Source organism: Oreochromis niloticus, linkage group LG13 (assembly GCF_001858045.2).
Source record: "Oreochromis niloticus isolate F11D_XX linkage group LG13, O_niloticus_UMD_NMBU, whole genome shotgun sequence".
In the NCBI taxonomy this organism is placed as follows: Eukaryota; Metazoa; Chordata; class Actinopteri; order Cichliformes; family Cichlidae; genus Oreochromis; species Oreochromis niloticus.
The window spans coordinates 17,309,976-17,325,153 of record NC_031978.2 but is presented as its reverse complement, the minus strand read 5'-3'; the positions used below and the strand labels follow the sequence as shown (position 1 = coordinate 17,325,153).

Here is a 15,178-nt window from a genome sequence, read left to right as displayed (position 1 = left end):
CCTGGTGGGGTAATGCTAACAATACTTTATTGAATACAGGTCTCGGAGTTATGTTCGAAATTTCAGAGGGCAAGAGATACGCTCGCTGCAGCTTCCCTGTCAGAAATACAAAAGAGACTATGATGAAAATTTGATGCTTTCTTTATGAACAACAGCCGCCGTACCTGTGTGAAAGCGTATGTGCTTCCTACTGCTTTTAAATATTTCAAGACTACTTAACATATGAACAAAATTCCATTATTTTGTGAAAGAATTCAAAGCAGCAAAGCAACGGGGTGCTCCATAGCTGAGCATGTAAAATGCTGTATAGCCATTTAACAAAGCTTTTTTCACAGATGAATTAACTTCAGTCTCTAATAGTCCAAAAAATGGGTTTTGCGGAACAAAAAATTACAAATTTGATGTTGATAATAAAAGGAAAATGTCTTCTTACAGTCACCAACCCTACAGTTATATTAGCCTATGATATTAATTAGCATCTGAATTTGCTTCTTTGTCCAAAAAAGACCATTTGTTAGGGCAGTAATAGCAATTTATGTCTAACGAAAGATCCCAGAGTTGAGATAGATATTCACAATTTTGCATTTGGAACAGTTTCAAAGTCTGTGAGTGTAAAAAGCAGCGCAGAAATGAGCTATAGGTTATGCTAATTATTGCATGAATTAGGGAACTATTTCTGTCAACATACGCCAGTGGTGTCACCATAAATTCTGGATCTATTTAAATTGAGACGATCCAGCAGCTGATTCTTCACCGTTTTCTCTTTAATGTATTAATTTATGCAGCAAGATAGTCCTGTGAGTTATTGTGTTAAAAATAATACAACTACACACACACACACACACACACACACACACACACACAAACACACACATACAGAACCACAACGAGTGACAGAGGAATGCTTTTTGCCTCAGACTGAAATATTGTTGCCTCAAAAGGTTCCTGCGATGTTGAATGCAAATGAGGCTGTGGCAGAGGTAAGGATGTGGCAGCTGAGGCACACAACATGCAGCAAGATGGAAAACAAACAAACAAACTCACAGTGAGAGCAGAGCTGGCTGAGATGTCAGAGGCATTGAGAGCGAATACGGCCCCACGGGCCCCGACGTACAGACGCTCACTGTCAGCCTCCAGCAACATGGTGCTGTAGTTGACTGCAGACGACTGGAAATGCCTGCAGCCTTGGAGACCTAGGAGAGTAGAGGAGAGAGGACATTAATGATTGTGGCTATCTGTAACTCCTTGTTACGACTGTTGTCGTAATTTTATCTAATATGCAAATCCCTACTTTTTAAAAAACCACTACTTTTTTTTTTTTTTTTATATGTATAACGGCTCCTAATGACCTTAAAAACTCTTTAGAGACATTAATTTGTCAAACATACTCTTTATTATATGAACAGCAGTTTGGCACTAAGAATAATTTGCCATCCATTGGAGGACTGGTAGGTTTAACCACCTTTTTTTCTGGGTGATATCAACCATAACTGTGTATGTATGCCTACATATTACCACCTGGGTACATCTCAGCATGAACACCGTCCGTCTCTATGGGAACAACTGTAGGTACACTTTTCAGAGAAAAAGGCATCTTCTGTGCACAGTTATATATCCTGAAATTCCGAGCAATGGGCAAAATTGTCTGCTGAAGTATTTTCAGAACCAATTACTGTAATTTGTATGTCAAAATCAAGCAATTTCGAGTGCCATTTGGATGTTTAGGTGATAAATTGAAGCAAAAATAATGAATGAATCCACACTGTCCCTGAAAGCCTTTAGAAAGTCGCGGCCATCACAGCGGGACATATTAAAAGCTGTAGAGTGATAGCGTTTTCAATCAAACCTGACTGTTTGAGGTAAAAGGTGAAACAGAATTTCATCTTCTTTGATGGATTTCTTTGCTGTGGGATTTTTCGAACACTGGGGCAAAGTGGTAAGAAGACCTTGTTCTTTGATTTTTGAGAGAGTTCTTTGAAAAACGTTGATTTTTTTTTAAAGTGAGGTAGAGAAAACTGTTAAATTTCAATCTGCTGGTGTCGTGGCTGAAAAAACTTGTTTGCAATCAGAATCGGCTTTATTAGCCAAGAATGTGCACAAATACAAGGAATTGAGCTACATGTTTTTCTTTGCCTTCTTCACAGACAGTACCAACATGTACAGCATAGTCCAGAGTGCAAAGATGTTGGAATAAATTGTGAAATAATTGAAGGATGGATAACTTGTTGCTATAGATACAGTATATAGATTTAAACTTGACAGTATATTGGTATATACAACCAAACAGGACATGCATCAGGCTTTGGTTCTGTAGCAGGTATGGCGAATGTTTAAGCAGAGACAATACGTGAGTGATCGAATGATCCAATGATCGAGTGATGGCCTGTGGAAAGAAATGGTTTTGTGGTATACATCTTAGAGCTAGTGATCGCTAGCTCTTTATCTAATCGGGAAGTTTTATGCCAAGCTGTGACTAAGAAAACCCAGAAACTATAGCGCACACAAACAGAATGACACTTTAAATATCCGTGAATAGAAAACTAATTTTAAGAAAATGCATCAAATACTTTCACTCTAATACCATGAATACCTCATAAGTCTTGTGGCAAACCAATGGATCAACAGACTATACAATCCTATCACGAGGTCTGCTAAATAAAATACCCCAAAAATCTGATGGTTCCAGTATTATCAATGTAAGAATTTGCAGGTTTTCTTGCACTTGTTGAATACTAAATTTTATCTTTACTCTGAGGTATAAAAGGGTTTAACCGTAACATCCTTCTGTAGACTTCTGTGGTTTGAGGTTTCTTTGTTTATGTAAATTCCCCCCCCATCCACTTCTCCAGGCTATGCATCTGTCTGACGGGACAAGATACTAAGAGGGTTCACTCAAAAATACTTAATATAGTTGCTCAAAGCAGTCGTGAGATGCTGGAAAGCTACGGAAGATCTAAACAAATAATCAGCAAGGCTGCAAACTTTTGCTGCAAACTGCCGAGCACTCTCAGGTTGCCATGCTGCTCGAGCATCACAACGTGAACCCATAAACACACAGGGAAATAGACTTACAGGCCACTTTAATAGGTATACCTGTTCAATAGCTTGTTAATGCAAATATCTAGTCAGCCAATCATACGGCAACAGCTCGATGCATTTGGGCGCGTAAACATGTCTAAGACAAACTGGTGACTTTGAACATGGCATTGTTTTTGGTGCCAGCAGACAGAAACTGCCGCTCTCCTGGGATTTTCTTACACAACCATCTCCACGGTTTACAGAAAATGGTCAGAAAAAGAAAATATCCGGTGAGCTGCAGTTCTGTGTGAAAATGCCTTAATGATCCCAGAGGTCAGAGGAGAATGGCCAGACTGCTTCCAGCTGAAGGCAACATAAACTCAAATAAACACTCATTACAACAGAGGTATGCAGAAACACATCACTGGGCACACAACATAACAAATCTATAAGCAGATGGACTACAGCAGCTGAAGACAACACAGAGGACCTCTCCTCTGCAACAGGAAACTATAGCTACAATTCACACAAGCTCACCAACAGAAGATTGGAAAAATATTGCCAAGTCTGTGACATTCAAATCGCAGGGTCCAAATTTAAATATATAAACGGTACAAATGCCAGATTGATCCTGCCTTGTATCAACAATTCACATGACCACAGTGTACCCATCTTCTGATTGCTGCTTCCAGCAGGATAATATCCCATGTAACAAAGCTCAGATCATCTCAAACTGGCTTCTTTAAAATGTCAGTGAGTTCACTGTACTTAGTATATCTGTATACCTAATAAAGTGGCTGGTAAGTATATAATGACACTTCCCAAAGAAATCATTATTGTACAGTCTGTACTTTTCTACACACAAACAGATGAGCTGTAATAGTCACCGCATTACACTCAAATCATTTGTTAAACACTTTCCATCCTCAGGTTGAGCCCTGAGCGGCACAGTTGTCCCAGATTTTATTTTAGTGTCATTAAAAGCATGAAGTCGAAAATTAGTCTTTCCTAAAGCAAAACAGATTTTTCTTGTCTATTTTTCAGTCGTTGATGTTTTCTGCTTAATTTTAAGCATGAATGTTAGACAAATTATGATTACACGTGGTCAAAATTTTCATAAACTAACACAGACTTGGTTCATGAAATACTTGAGGTATTCTTTTAATTTATTTGTTTGTTTGTTTATAAATGGGATCTCTCTCTCTCTCCGAAGTATTTAAAGGACCAGTTACTTCGATCTGGATGAGTAGACGTTTCGCTCATGCTGCTGCAACGGTGCAGCTGATCAGTAATCTAACACCACTGTGAGTACCCGTGCACATGCCTACACTTCTTGGACACAGAGTCCAAGTACATGACAACCATTGTGATGCACCTTTTTTATTTAACATCTAATTAAGATATCTGACATGCCGGTGCAGGTTTTACAATCAGCACAATAACTAAGCCATGTAAATGTAAAAGTGAGCCACTTTTTATGACTGCTATTGACTACAAGAGACAAATTTTAAATTGTCAGACTTCCTGGTTCCTCAGCCTATTCACTTTCGCCTGAAGATTGCATGGTTATCTCAAAGTAAGCCGTCATTAAGATTCCTATCAGCTGCTGCGAAACACAATCCACTCTGCTCACTTCAGCAGCAGCAACAGTCAGATGCCATCCCAAGGTGCTCCTAGGTGATCAGGCGCCTGCTTTTCTCTCTTATTGTCAGCAGAAGGAGAAAGGTTATCATCTGTACGGTCTTTTCAGAGTAACAACCTTTCCTATGTGATACGAGTACCTCATTGTGAGTAAATACAATGAGTTACAGGAGACAGTGCCTATATTTCAAGAGTGTAATCCAGGCATTAGGGCACACAATGAACTGTGTGTGTAAGCTTGTGCGACAGGCATGCCAGGTAACTGGAAACAGAGCAGCAGAGGGAGGGTTTATCTGGGATTTATTACAACGAAATAACATCCCGAGTCACAGGTTAGCCTTAGCTTACAGGATCAGGTGAGAAAAGGCACATTTGAGTTAGTCTACAGGGAAAGAAAAGGTGTGAGCTTAGATACTGTTATTTACTCAGCAAACACTTGGAGGGATCTCAGCTGATTGTACAGCACGCTGTGCTCAGGGACGCCAGCATACTCTATGAACATCAAGGCGCTGGACTGTGACGTGGCGACGGCCTTGCATACAAACTCACACTCGAGTCTCAGGCGCGTTTATGGCTGAGAGAATTCAAATAAAATGTGTGTAAGATTCCTAAACATGAGCGTCCAAAAGGAGGCAAATTCCCGAAATACCCGACAGGTTAACTCAGTGGGTGTAATAAAAATGTATTTACATGTACTGCCAATTTTCAGTGTTTTTCGCAACATGGCCCTTCGCTATGGTGCCAGCTTTTAATCTTTCAGCTGCTCCAAACTTTCTGAGTGCCGAAAGACATCAAATTAATTATCTCTAAACACACCTGAATGGTTTAACCTTGCTTAAGAGAAAAAAGGGAACGTTTAAGCCCAAGCATGAGTGACTGGGAGTGACTGTAGATGTATGTGTAACTTCTCTTGCCACCTTTGGTTTCTGTAGCTTTGACTTTAGGTTGCCAGGGAACACAGAGATTAAAAGGATTAGAGGCAAGTTTGCATATCGAAGGCTTCCCATCAGTAGGAGGGATGCGGAAGAAAAATAAAAGGTGGAGGCAATATAAAGAAATGGAAAAAGAGGGCAGTGAACCAGAAAAGGTACAAACTAATGAAGAAAAATCGGGCAAAAGAGCTTAAGTGTAAAGGCAGAGCAAGGAGGGGAGGTGGGGGAGAGGATAGAAGTGCGAGGGGGTGAGCTGTGTGGGAGGACCTGTGGGCTGAGTGAGTTCTAACCGATGATTAAACTGATGATGAAAGTGAGATATATCTATCAAGAATTGTAAAAAGATAGGCATGGGATGAGTGTAAGCAGGTGATGTGTTGTGTGAAGTACAACTGCTTAGAAAAAGAGACAAGAAGAGGAGTGATACAGCTCTACGAGTATTTCTAGCAGAAGAAGGAAATGTGGGTGCCATTCAAAGTGGAAACGTGAGAAAATTTCTTTCACACGTCTGTGCGTTGACAAATAAAGTCCGGGATCAACCGCACGGCACGCTTTGCCATACGTGAACTAAAGGAAAAAATGCTCTATACCATCGACTTGTGCAATACCACAACAGTTGTCATGGTTACGGTGCTTCTCAACTACCTACAGCGGTGTCGGGCGCCCTGGATGCTCCGCAGGGAGCCCTACGCACACCGTACACTCATCTGCTTCTGTCTCTGCAGCACCTCAGGCTACATGCCATCACTCATGAGGTAAGTAAATAATAATCACAGCCGGATAAAATAAATCCTCATGGTTAACGGAAGAAGCAGGTGTTAGGGGAAAGCGAGGGTATATTAAACTCTGTGTGCACACATTGAGGTATAGAGGAGCGAGTGGATAGAAACGGAAAAGCATTGCTTCAGGAGATAATGAGGGAAAGGTGCTATAAAAGAGAAGAAAGAAAAGCAGACAGAGAAAGGGGCAGAGAAAGAAAAAGGGACAAGTGAGGAGTTTTTTCTGTAAAAGTCTACTTTTAGAAAACAATCAGCAGCTTTCTAATAAAAAGATGACTGATGACTGCACGTAAAGAGCGAAATAAATACGGAGTTATGAGTCATCTTCAGCTATTTATCTACAGTTCAAAAGTTTGTGCAATGCTTGGAAATCCAAGGATTTCTGCAGCGATTAGTCATTAAAATGTGGTCTGATTTACATCTCAGTCAGTGGTACATTTTCACATCTTTACAACGGGTGATCACTCATAGTTCAGGATGAATAACAAAAGTGAACCCCTATGCCAAGGCAATATCACCCATTGGTTTAGGAATTCCTATTCAAAGCCTTGAGATGAGCATTCGAGCCATTTTTGTAAATCAGATAAGTGACAAGCTAGGGGTGAATCTGCCTATGTGGTAGCAACTTGTTACTTTAAATGGAAACACGTGTGTTCATGATGAGACAAAAATATATATATATATTTATATTATAATTCATTTATCATATCATTCCTGCCTGCACGACTCCTCTATCTAATGCACAGTACACAGAGCAATAGTTACACCCTTTTTCTTAAACTTTGTAATATATTGTATTATTTAATTTAGTTCAGTCTGTTACTGTTCTTATTGTCTTAGAGCAACTGTAAACATATCTTCCTTAGGGATTAATAAAGTATTTTGATTCTGATTCTGTTCAAACTTTTTTTCAACCAGATAGTTAAAGCCCTTAAACCCCACTTTACTATTAAGAGTGGATATTTTTTATATCCAGCCTATGCTGGGTTGTTGAAAACACTTTTCCTATTTATAAGGGCACACAAAGTTTGATTTCTGACTAACTCTGCACTTATTAAGAAAAACTGGTCAATTTAAACAACATTTCTTACAGGACACTTAAAGGAGCATTAGAGAGATTAGCAGTTTCTTAAAAGCTTACTTCTTCATCTCTAAAAACCGGTCCGCAATAAGACAAACTGTCTATAAATGAAGAAACTCCAGGAGTGTTGCTACTCTCCACACCCTGCGAGTGGGCGTCCTGCAAAGAGTACACCAAGAACACAATGTGCAATTCTGAAAGAGGTAAAAAAAACAAAAAACAAAAAAAAGGGCAACAGGAAAACAGAAATCTTGACTTGCTACTATCTTTGTTTATGTGTCAATAACGCTGTGTGCAGGAACGCTTTAAAAAAAATGACATAAGATGCTTAAGGATTTCAAAAGACAACCGGCTTAAATGTTGTTTCGCAATATTTCTGAGATAGTGTTGAGGGGGAAAAAAAAGTCGCGCAAAAACCAGGAAGAAAGAAATGCACTGCACACCAGCACCAAAACCTCATCACTATGTCAGTTTCGGGTTCCCTTGCCATTTCCGAAGTTGGACACTTTGCAATAATTTATGGGACAATGAATTCAAAACTAAATCAAGCGATTTCTTAGGCCTGAGTCTGGGTGATGCTACAAGGAGGTGACCCAAAATGTGTAAGTACAACAACAACAGAATGCTTGAAAACACAGAGAAGTCATGTTTTATAACGGCAAAGCCAGAGCCCTGACCTCAACCCCATTTAGACCTGAACAGGGCTGGTCAATTACGACATCCTAGAATTCTCCTCAAGTCTCAGCAGCTGGTTGAAACAGGCGCCACAGGTTACAAAGTTCGAAAGTTACATTTTCCAGCCTGTACTGTGCATGATTATTGAATTTGTAAAAAAAAAATTAAAAATGCAATGTTCATACAACATTTAATTAGTTCACTTAAATTATTGTGTCTGTAATTATGGATTGCAAACAGCTTCTAACAGTTCACTAATTAATGGTGGAGTAAACTTCGGTACTGATGATTTTAAAGCAAGGTGCAACACGTGTTCATGTCTGTCCTTACCGCTGTTTAGCACAGTGACACGTGGAGTCACATCCAGGTCCAGGGGTGTCCTGAACAGGTAGCCGGTTGCCACGGCACACAAGCAGCCCTGCAACAGCAGCAGCTGCACCACAGAGGACACACCTCGCTGCATCTCCGCCGAGCACCTCACGGGACAAACACTCTCCAATCAGGATGTATATGTATATACAGGCATTCACACTGGCATATTCACCCTGTGACTCACAAACACCCCTGCACACAAATACACACGCACAAAACAGCACACCAACGCTCTCGGAGGAAAGCGAGCAGCCTCTTGTTCGCCACGCTGAAGAAACCTGAAAAAAAAGAAAGAAAACACACAAAGCCAACAGCGTCAGTAGTCTGTGATTAAAAATGTGACACCTTAAAAAAGTCAGAGAAGTTGAGAAAGAAGAAAAGCCGGTGAAGTTAAACAGCAGAATTCAAACACATTAAATGAGCTGATGTGGAAGAATTTCACAGGGATGACGACAGAGATATGAAAGAGATACAAAGTGGATTTGCTCAGTAAAATATTGGAGGCTTTCGCAGATCAATGCTGCCCTGCGAGACCGGTCTGGCTTTACATGTTGCAAAGAGTGCGGTGTGTGTGTGAGCAGCAGCTGTCGGATACAAACATAGGGCTGAAAATATCATTAACCAAACAACGACTGTCAAACAAGAGCTACGTGCCGATATAACGAGCAAACACTTGAAGATTAAACTGCGATGTGAAGCAATCCAGATCGATGAGGTGTGAAGCCAGCTCAAAACAGCAGACATACCTGACGGGAGCCAAATGCATGAGTGGAAAGATTGTGAAATATGATCATTTCAAAGATATGTGTGTGTTGTGATATGAATGCCAATGTTGTTCCGCCAGACCCTCTTACAGAGAGGGAAAGGAGTGACGGTGGGCAGAGGAGAAGGAGGTGGTGTGTATGTGTGTGTCTATACCATGCACCAGTGCACACACACAGGCACTGAGAAAACACTGACAGACACTCATTACCAGCATTATCCAATTTTATGGTAACACCATTCTTTCACTTACACCCTTTCTCGGCTTCTCATTTAAACACTCACACGAATAAAACCTTTTGAACTGCTTTCCCGGTTCCAAATGTAAACAGTCACACTCTTTAGCACTTTCTTTTCAAACAAAACATGCCTCCAGCGCTGCAAACAGGTGACTCTCCAGGGAGCCTATTTGTTCCTTACATTGTGAGCATAGGCATGCACAACACAAATCTATTTACACACACATACAAGGTTGCGGCAAGAAATGGGCAGAAAGGTGAAGCCATTAGCACGAGAAACCATGTGTGTGCTCTCACAGAAAGTCCCAGCAGTCCCTCAAGGCTGACACCATGACAACAGCTGGCTTCGGTGTTGCATAACATTAAAGATGAACACAGCAGCATGCAGGTGCGGACAAAAGAGAAACTACACAAAATGCGAGGTTAACAGTAGGTAGGAACATGTACACGCACACAGACAGGTAATTAGACTTTAATGAACTGGCAGGCTAATGTACAAAGCCAGTTCATCCAATCAGTGCATTTCAAAGAAGGTTGCTTTAGCCTCTCTAGAGCTGCTGCTGCTGTCTCTACAAGCTGCTTTGCAACCCACCTCCACCCCAGCTCCCCCATTTTCATGTAGTCATGTGAAAAAAAAGTTTGCACAGGTCCTTATGCCATCCTGTGAAAAATTACTGCTTTCATAGTGGTTAAGAGGGTAAGTAGCAGCCAGGTGCTGCTAATCAAATGCACTTGACTTGTTTATCATTAGCAAGTGTGATCACAAAAGCAGAAATTCTAGCAGTTTGTTGGCCTGGTGGATGCGGACTTCCCAGCAAATTCCCCACTTGATCAGAACGTACAATGTTCAGAGAAACTGCAAAAAAAAATTAAACCCCAAGAGCCACGTCTCAGACTCTGCAGGCCTCATTTATCATTTTAAGGTTAAGACAGTCCAATTATAAACAGACTGAACAAGTATGACTTGTTGGGAAGGGCTGCCAGAAGAAGGCCTCTTCTTTCTAAAATGAACATAGCAGCACGACTTAGGTTTTCAAAGGTGCATCTGAGCAAACCACAAGACGTCTGGAACAATGTCCAAACACAGCATAGCAGCATAAACACCTCATACCAGCTGTCAAGCACGGTGGTGGTGTGATGATGATTTGGGCTGGTTTTGCAGCTTTTTGGCACAGTCAACGAGTCAGAATTGAACTTCTGCACAGAGTCCTGTGATTCTATATAATAATCTTGCTGAGGCATTCCCAGAAAAGAGCAATACATCCAAGTATAAATGACTATAACTGGAAATACTCTTTTTTTTTTTACTAAATGGGGCCTGAGTGAACTTGTATATACCATACACAACATTCATTGCAGTCATATAACACACATACACATAAAGAAAAGCAATTGTCTATAATAACATAGTAGAAAGTTTACAAAAGCGCAGACACTTTAAATAATGGGGAAACAGATAATACACAACTCTGCGCTTGTTTAACGCACTTCTGAGTCAGAATTGTTACTGAAACACAGTCTGTGTGCCAAAAAGCTTTGCAGCCACAAGTCTGACCATCATATAGAAGGTGCAGCAATAAATAAACATGAAAAATGTTCGGGAAAATGTTCTCATATGTCGGGGATATATTGCTCGCGCTTGTTTCTTTAATCATTCTAAATGCAGTACTTTGTCAGACCACTCATTTTGATTGTTGTCATTCCATTGAATGGCACTGCAATCACTTCCATAAATATGGACATCCAGTGGGAGCCCTCCTGGAAGCTCTCTGATAGTCCAGCAGACGTGTTATCATTCACTGTAATCTGTGATAAACATAAAAGAACCCTGATACTATAGGAGATTTCTAGCGATCATATGAAAAAGTGCACGTAGAATATAGTAAAGCAAACCTATTTTTCCCTAACCTAACCAAGAAGTTTTAGTGCCTCTCAGACTTGCACAATGATAAGTCAAAAAAAAAAAAAACTTAAGAAACTCAAGACTCCTGACTAAAAACCATGTGACTTATACAACTGAAACTCAGAATGACGAGCATTCAATGGTGCATAACATTCAAACATAAAACAAACTGTTATATCTGATTGACAAAAACTGCTTTTTTATTTTAAAGTCGGCTGCATTTAAAAAAGATTCCTAAAAAGATCACGTACTCCCTCAACGTAATAGAAAAGAAGAAACAAAGTCCTTTATGCTTCTTTATTTTGACAAAAAAAAAAAATCTATGAAATCTTCAAAAGTGACAGATTTCAAAGTATTTCTGCTGAACTTGAGTGAATGGCCAGCGGACAAGTACTACCAATTGAAAAATTTATATAAATAATATAAAACATGTTTTATTATTTCCTGGAGTTAATCCATTTGAGAAATACTACACTTCCACCAACCTTAAAGTTCTTATAGGGTTTCACAGCTCTATCTTGCTCCCTTACTGCCAATTTTACTTTGGCAAAAGCTAATTATTTCTGTTGCCTCCCCTCTGAGCATGTGCTACCCCTCATGGGACCTGTCAAACACTGAAGGTGCATCAACTTGGCTCCCACTTTTGTCTGAGCTCCTCCTAAAAGGTGGTGAAGGAGGTGCGCCGAGGGGATCGAAATAAGTCATTCATCTGACTCATGCACACAAAATCACTCAAATGGGCTGTCATGGTGCAAATCCTTTCAATCAGTCAGCCAGCCACAGCGGTCCTGATGTGGTCTAATAATCTTCAGAGGAGCAGGGGTTTGTTCACGCAGAAATGAAACCGTAATGTGACAGTAAGATAAAGAAAATATGAAAGAGAGGAGAGAAAGCAGTCAGCAAGAAGGTAAAATACTGTCAGAAAGTCCAGCAGTGCAGAGAAAAATCCCATAATTGTCACATTCCCAATTCTCTGTCATCTAAAATCAATTATTCCTGACTTCCTCTGAGTACCTCGGACCCCATGAATGCAGGAGCTTTCAGCTGTTAATTGGCCACAGAGCACACCATCAAAACTTTGAGGAGACGCTGAAAGAATGAAATGAGAATGAAATGCTGAAAACGAAATGAGCCGAATCCAGGGGAAATCACAGAGGCTCTACTGCTCACGACCTTCCTAATCTGCCTTCCTCCTGATCTCGCTGACGGCTCTCTGTCCCATGACATCCATTCGCGGAAATGGATTTTATCAGCCAACTGAGGCGTCCATAAACCTGCTTGAAAAGAAAATACTGGAGCTCAGCGGCGACAGCTCCATCAACAGACAACACTGGTCCCACAGGACTCCAAACTCTGTTGTTGAGTTGGATGTGTGCGCGTGTGTGAGTGTAACAAATGGTAGAAAAGATTATAGTCAAAGCCACTGAGCTCTGCTTCAACTGGCAGTCAGACTGCTTTAAAACAGTCTCATTTCACAGAGTGACAAAAGGACGCCAGCTGAACTGAACTCCATTTGTTCAGAGGACTGTAGTATTTACTCTTTGTACAATCGGGGTACAGTGAGCCCCTTAAACCCACCTTTAACACACTGGAGTCATTCTGACAGAAGCAATGCTTTGTATTATTAAGATTTTGTTTGCCATCATTGATAATCCTGCAGCTTGTTTGTGGTATTTGTCAGAATCTTTCAACTCAGCAGCAGCCTTGCAATTAATTTTAATCTAGTATTTAGGGGGAAAATATCCAGATTTGCATCAGAAAGCTTCAACAATCTTTCTGCCGGCAACCTTTTCTATCGCTGAGCACTTAAATTTGAGGAGACACCCTAAAAAAATAAAAAATAAAAAAATAGGATGCATAGGCATGCAAGTAAAAAGGCAAAACAAGACCATAATTTTGTACTAAACACACAAAATCCTCGATGCAGAAAGAACCAGGAGGCTAATCTGTTAATTTTCATTAATAAAGGGTGGCGACTTCATTCTGGGCTTCCTGTTTTCACACAGCTTTATCAAGTTTGTCCCTTTGGACTGAGCTAAATCTCAATAACAGCAAAATATTGAGTTAGGCCGCTGCTGAAGGCATTACAGAAAACATGGTTAGAAAGGACTAAAAATCAACATTTTAATAATGCAGGAGCAAAAAACAAAAAACAAAAAAATGGCTCACCAATCCTTTGAGTAAAACAAGAAGGGACCATCGAGGACACTATCTGCATAACAATAACACCTTTCTTTGCACATGTCTTCCAACTGTTTTCTTCCTCTTACCTCTCAAGTCATGATCTTTTTTTCTTTTTTTTTTTAAATAGACAGGTAGATAAGCGGGTCCAGCGGGTCCACACAGGTTTAACTGCAGGCCTAATGATGATTAGATCACTATGGCTGGACAGGAGATGGCCACCTTTAACAGATCAATCAACCTCTTCCAGCACCTTAAACACGATCACGGTGTGTTCAAACTGCTCTGATCACAGCTGCTCAGCTGGCTTTTTCATATGCAAAACAGATTTCGCACTTATCCACTAAGTTATAACGCAGTATGCTCTCAATTAAGACTCAATTTTAACACAGAAATGAACCGAAATTATTTATTTTCAGTGTAAATGAGAAAAAGAAAGAAGAAAAATAGACAGGTAAGTATTCTTAAACATGTAGGAAATATAATGTAGGAAATCTGTATAACAATAACTGAAAGGAGTAATTTGTTTAAAGAGAATCACGCTGTAGACATTTAACACTCTTACTATAGCACCGCCGTTGACACTAAAGAGATATAAAGGTATTATCACGGGAGCCTAAATCATATATTTAGTAGGTATCTCGTATCCCTGCAGAGATCGGGTAGTGTTTCGGCTCTCTTACCTGTATTCGTGCGCAGAAAAGGATATGTATGTTTCCTCGAGCTTCAGAAAATCCAAGTGGACTTTACACTCCTGCCTGTGCACTCTCGCAAACACCCGCTGAAAGACACGCAGCACTGACAGAGGCGCAGACTCGCAGCTCGTCCACTCAGCTGCCGTCACAGGTGGCCCGCCCTCCCGCGACGCTTACTTATTTTTTATTTTTATTTTTTATTTACTCTGAATCAAGAGACTTCTTTGTCTTTTTATCACCGGCTATACTGCTGTTATACTGCTTCACTGTCCCATCAAACACCTCCACTTGGAGTTGCTGTACAGAGGTAAAGTGGAGGGGGAAAAGGTGGGCAACAAAAAGCAACCGAGTTCATTTAAAGTTGTGCCGTGGCTCCACACTGACACCTAGCGTACATGGAGAAAATTACACAGAGCTGAACTGACAAGTTTTACAAGTTTTACTTTTATAAGTGGACTTTTATGTTTGTGGGTCTGCTTTTATCATCATATACACAGATGCCTTTACAGCTTTAGTTTTCTTTCACTGTTTACAAATGCCACCAAACTGTCAGGGCCTGCAGATTTAACCCCCCCCGCCCGTGTGGTTAAATCTGGCACTTTTACAAGTGTTGGTGTTAATTGATGTGCACAGTAAATAAAATTAATATAAAAATAAAGTTATTTTGTTAGATATTTGTATTTTTGGTATTTTCTGACAAAGAGAAAAAGATTATGTTAAGCTAGCATTTATTTAGCATTTAATGCTGTTTGTAAATTTAATCAGTATAGCTTTTTGAGATAACATTGTTCTCATGACTGGGAAAACAATATCCTGATAATGTCTGAGGGAAAACCAACTCAACAATATCTATTAATCTCTATTTTGAATACATCATATGAGAAAATAGAGATTACATCT

General features: G+C 40.1%; 1 protein-coding gene across 3 annotated transcripts in view; it reads right to left on the bottom strand.

The window, feature by feature from the left end:
* LOC100710688 (semaphorin-4G) overlaps positions 1-14,561 on the bottom strand; it is a 29,455-nt gene extending 14,894 nt beyond the window's left edge. For all 3 annotated transcript variants that reach the window (XR_003213479.1, XR_003213478.1, XM_025897520.1), the window contains exons 1-3: positions 14,267-14,561; positions 8,457-8,776; positions 1,045-1,193 (exon numbers count right to left, since the gene is read on the bottom strand). Coding sequence is in view for 1 of the 3 variants with exons in the window: in XM_025897520.1 (XP_025753305.1) it covers positions 1,045-1,193; positions 8,457-8,589 (282 nt within the window). In the remaining 2 variants the exon portion in view is untranslated. The remainder of the gene's footprint in view (positions 1-1,044; positions 1,194-8,456; positions 8,777-14,266) is intronic.
* Between the last annotated feature and the right edge of the window lie 617 nt (positions 14,562-15,178).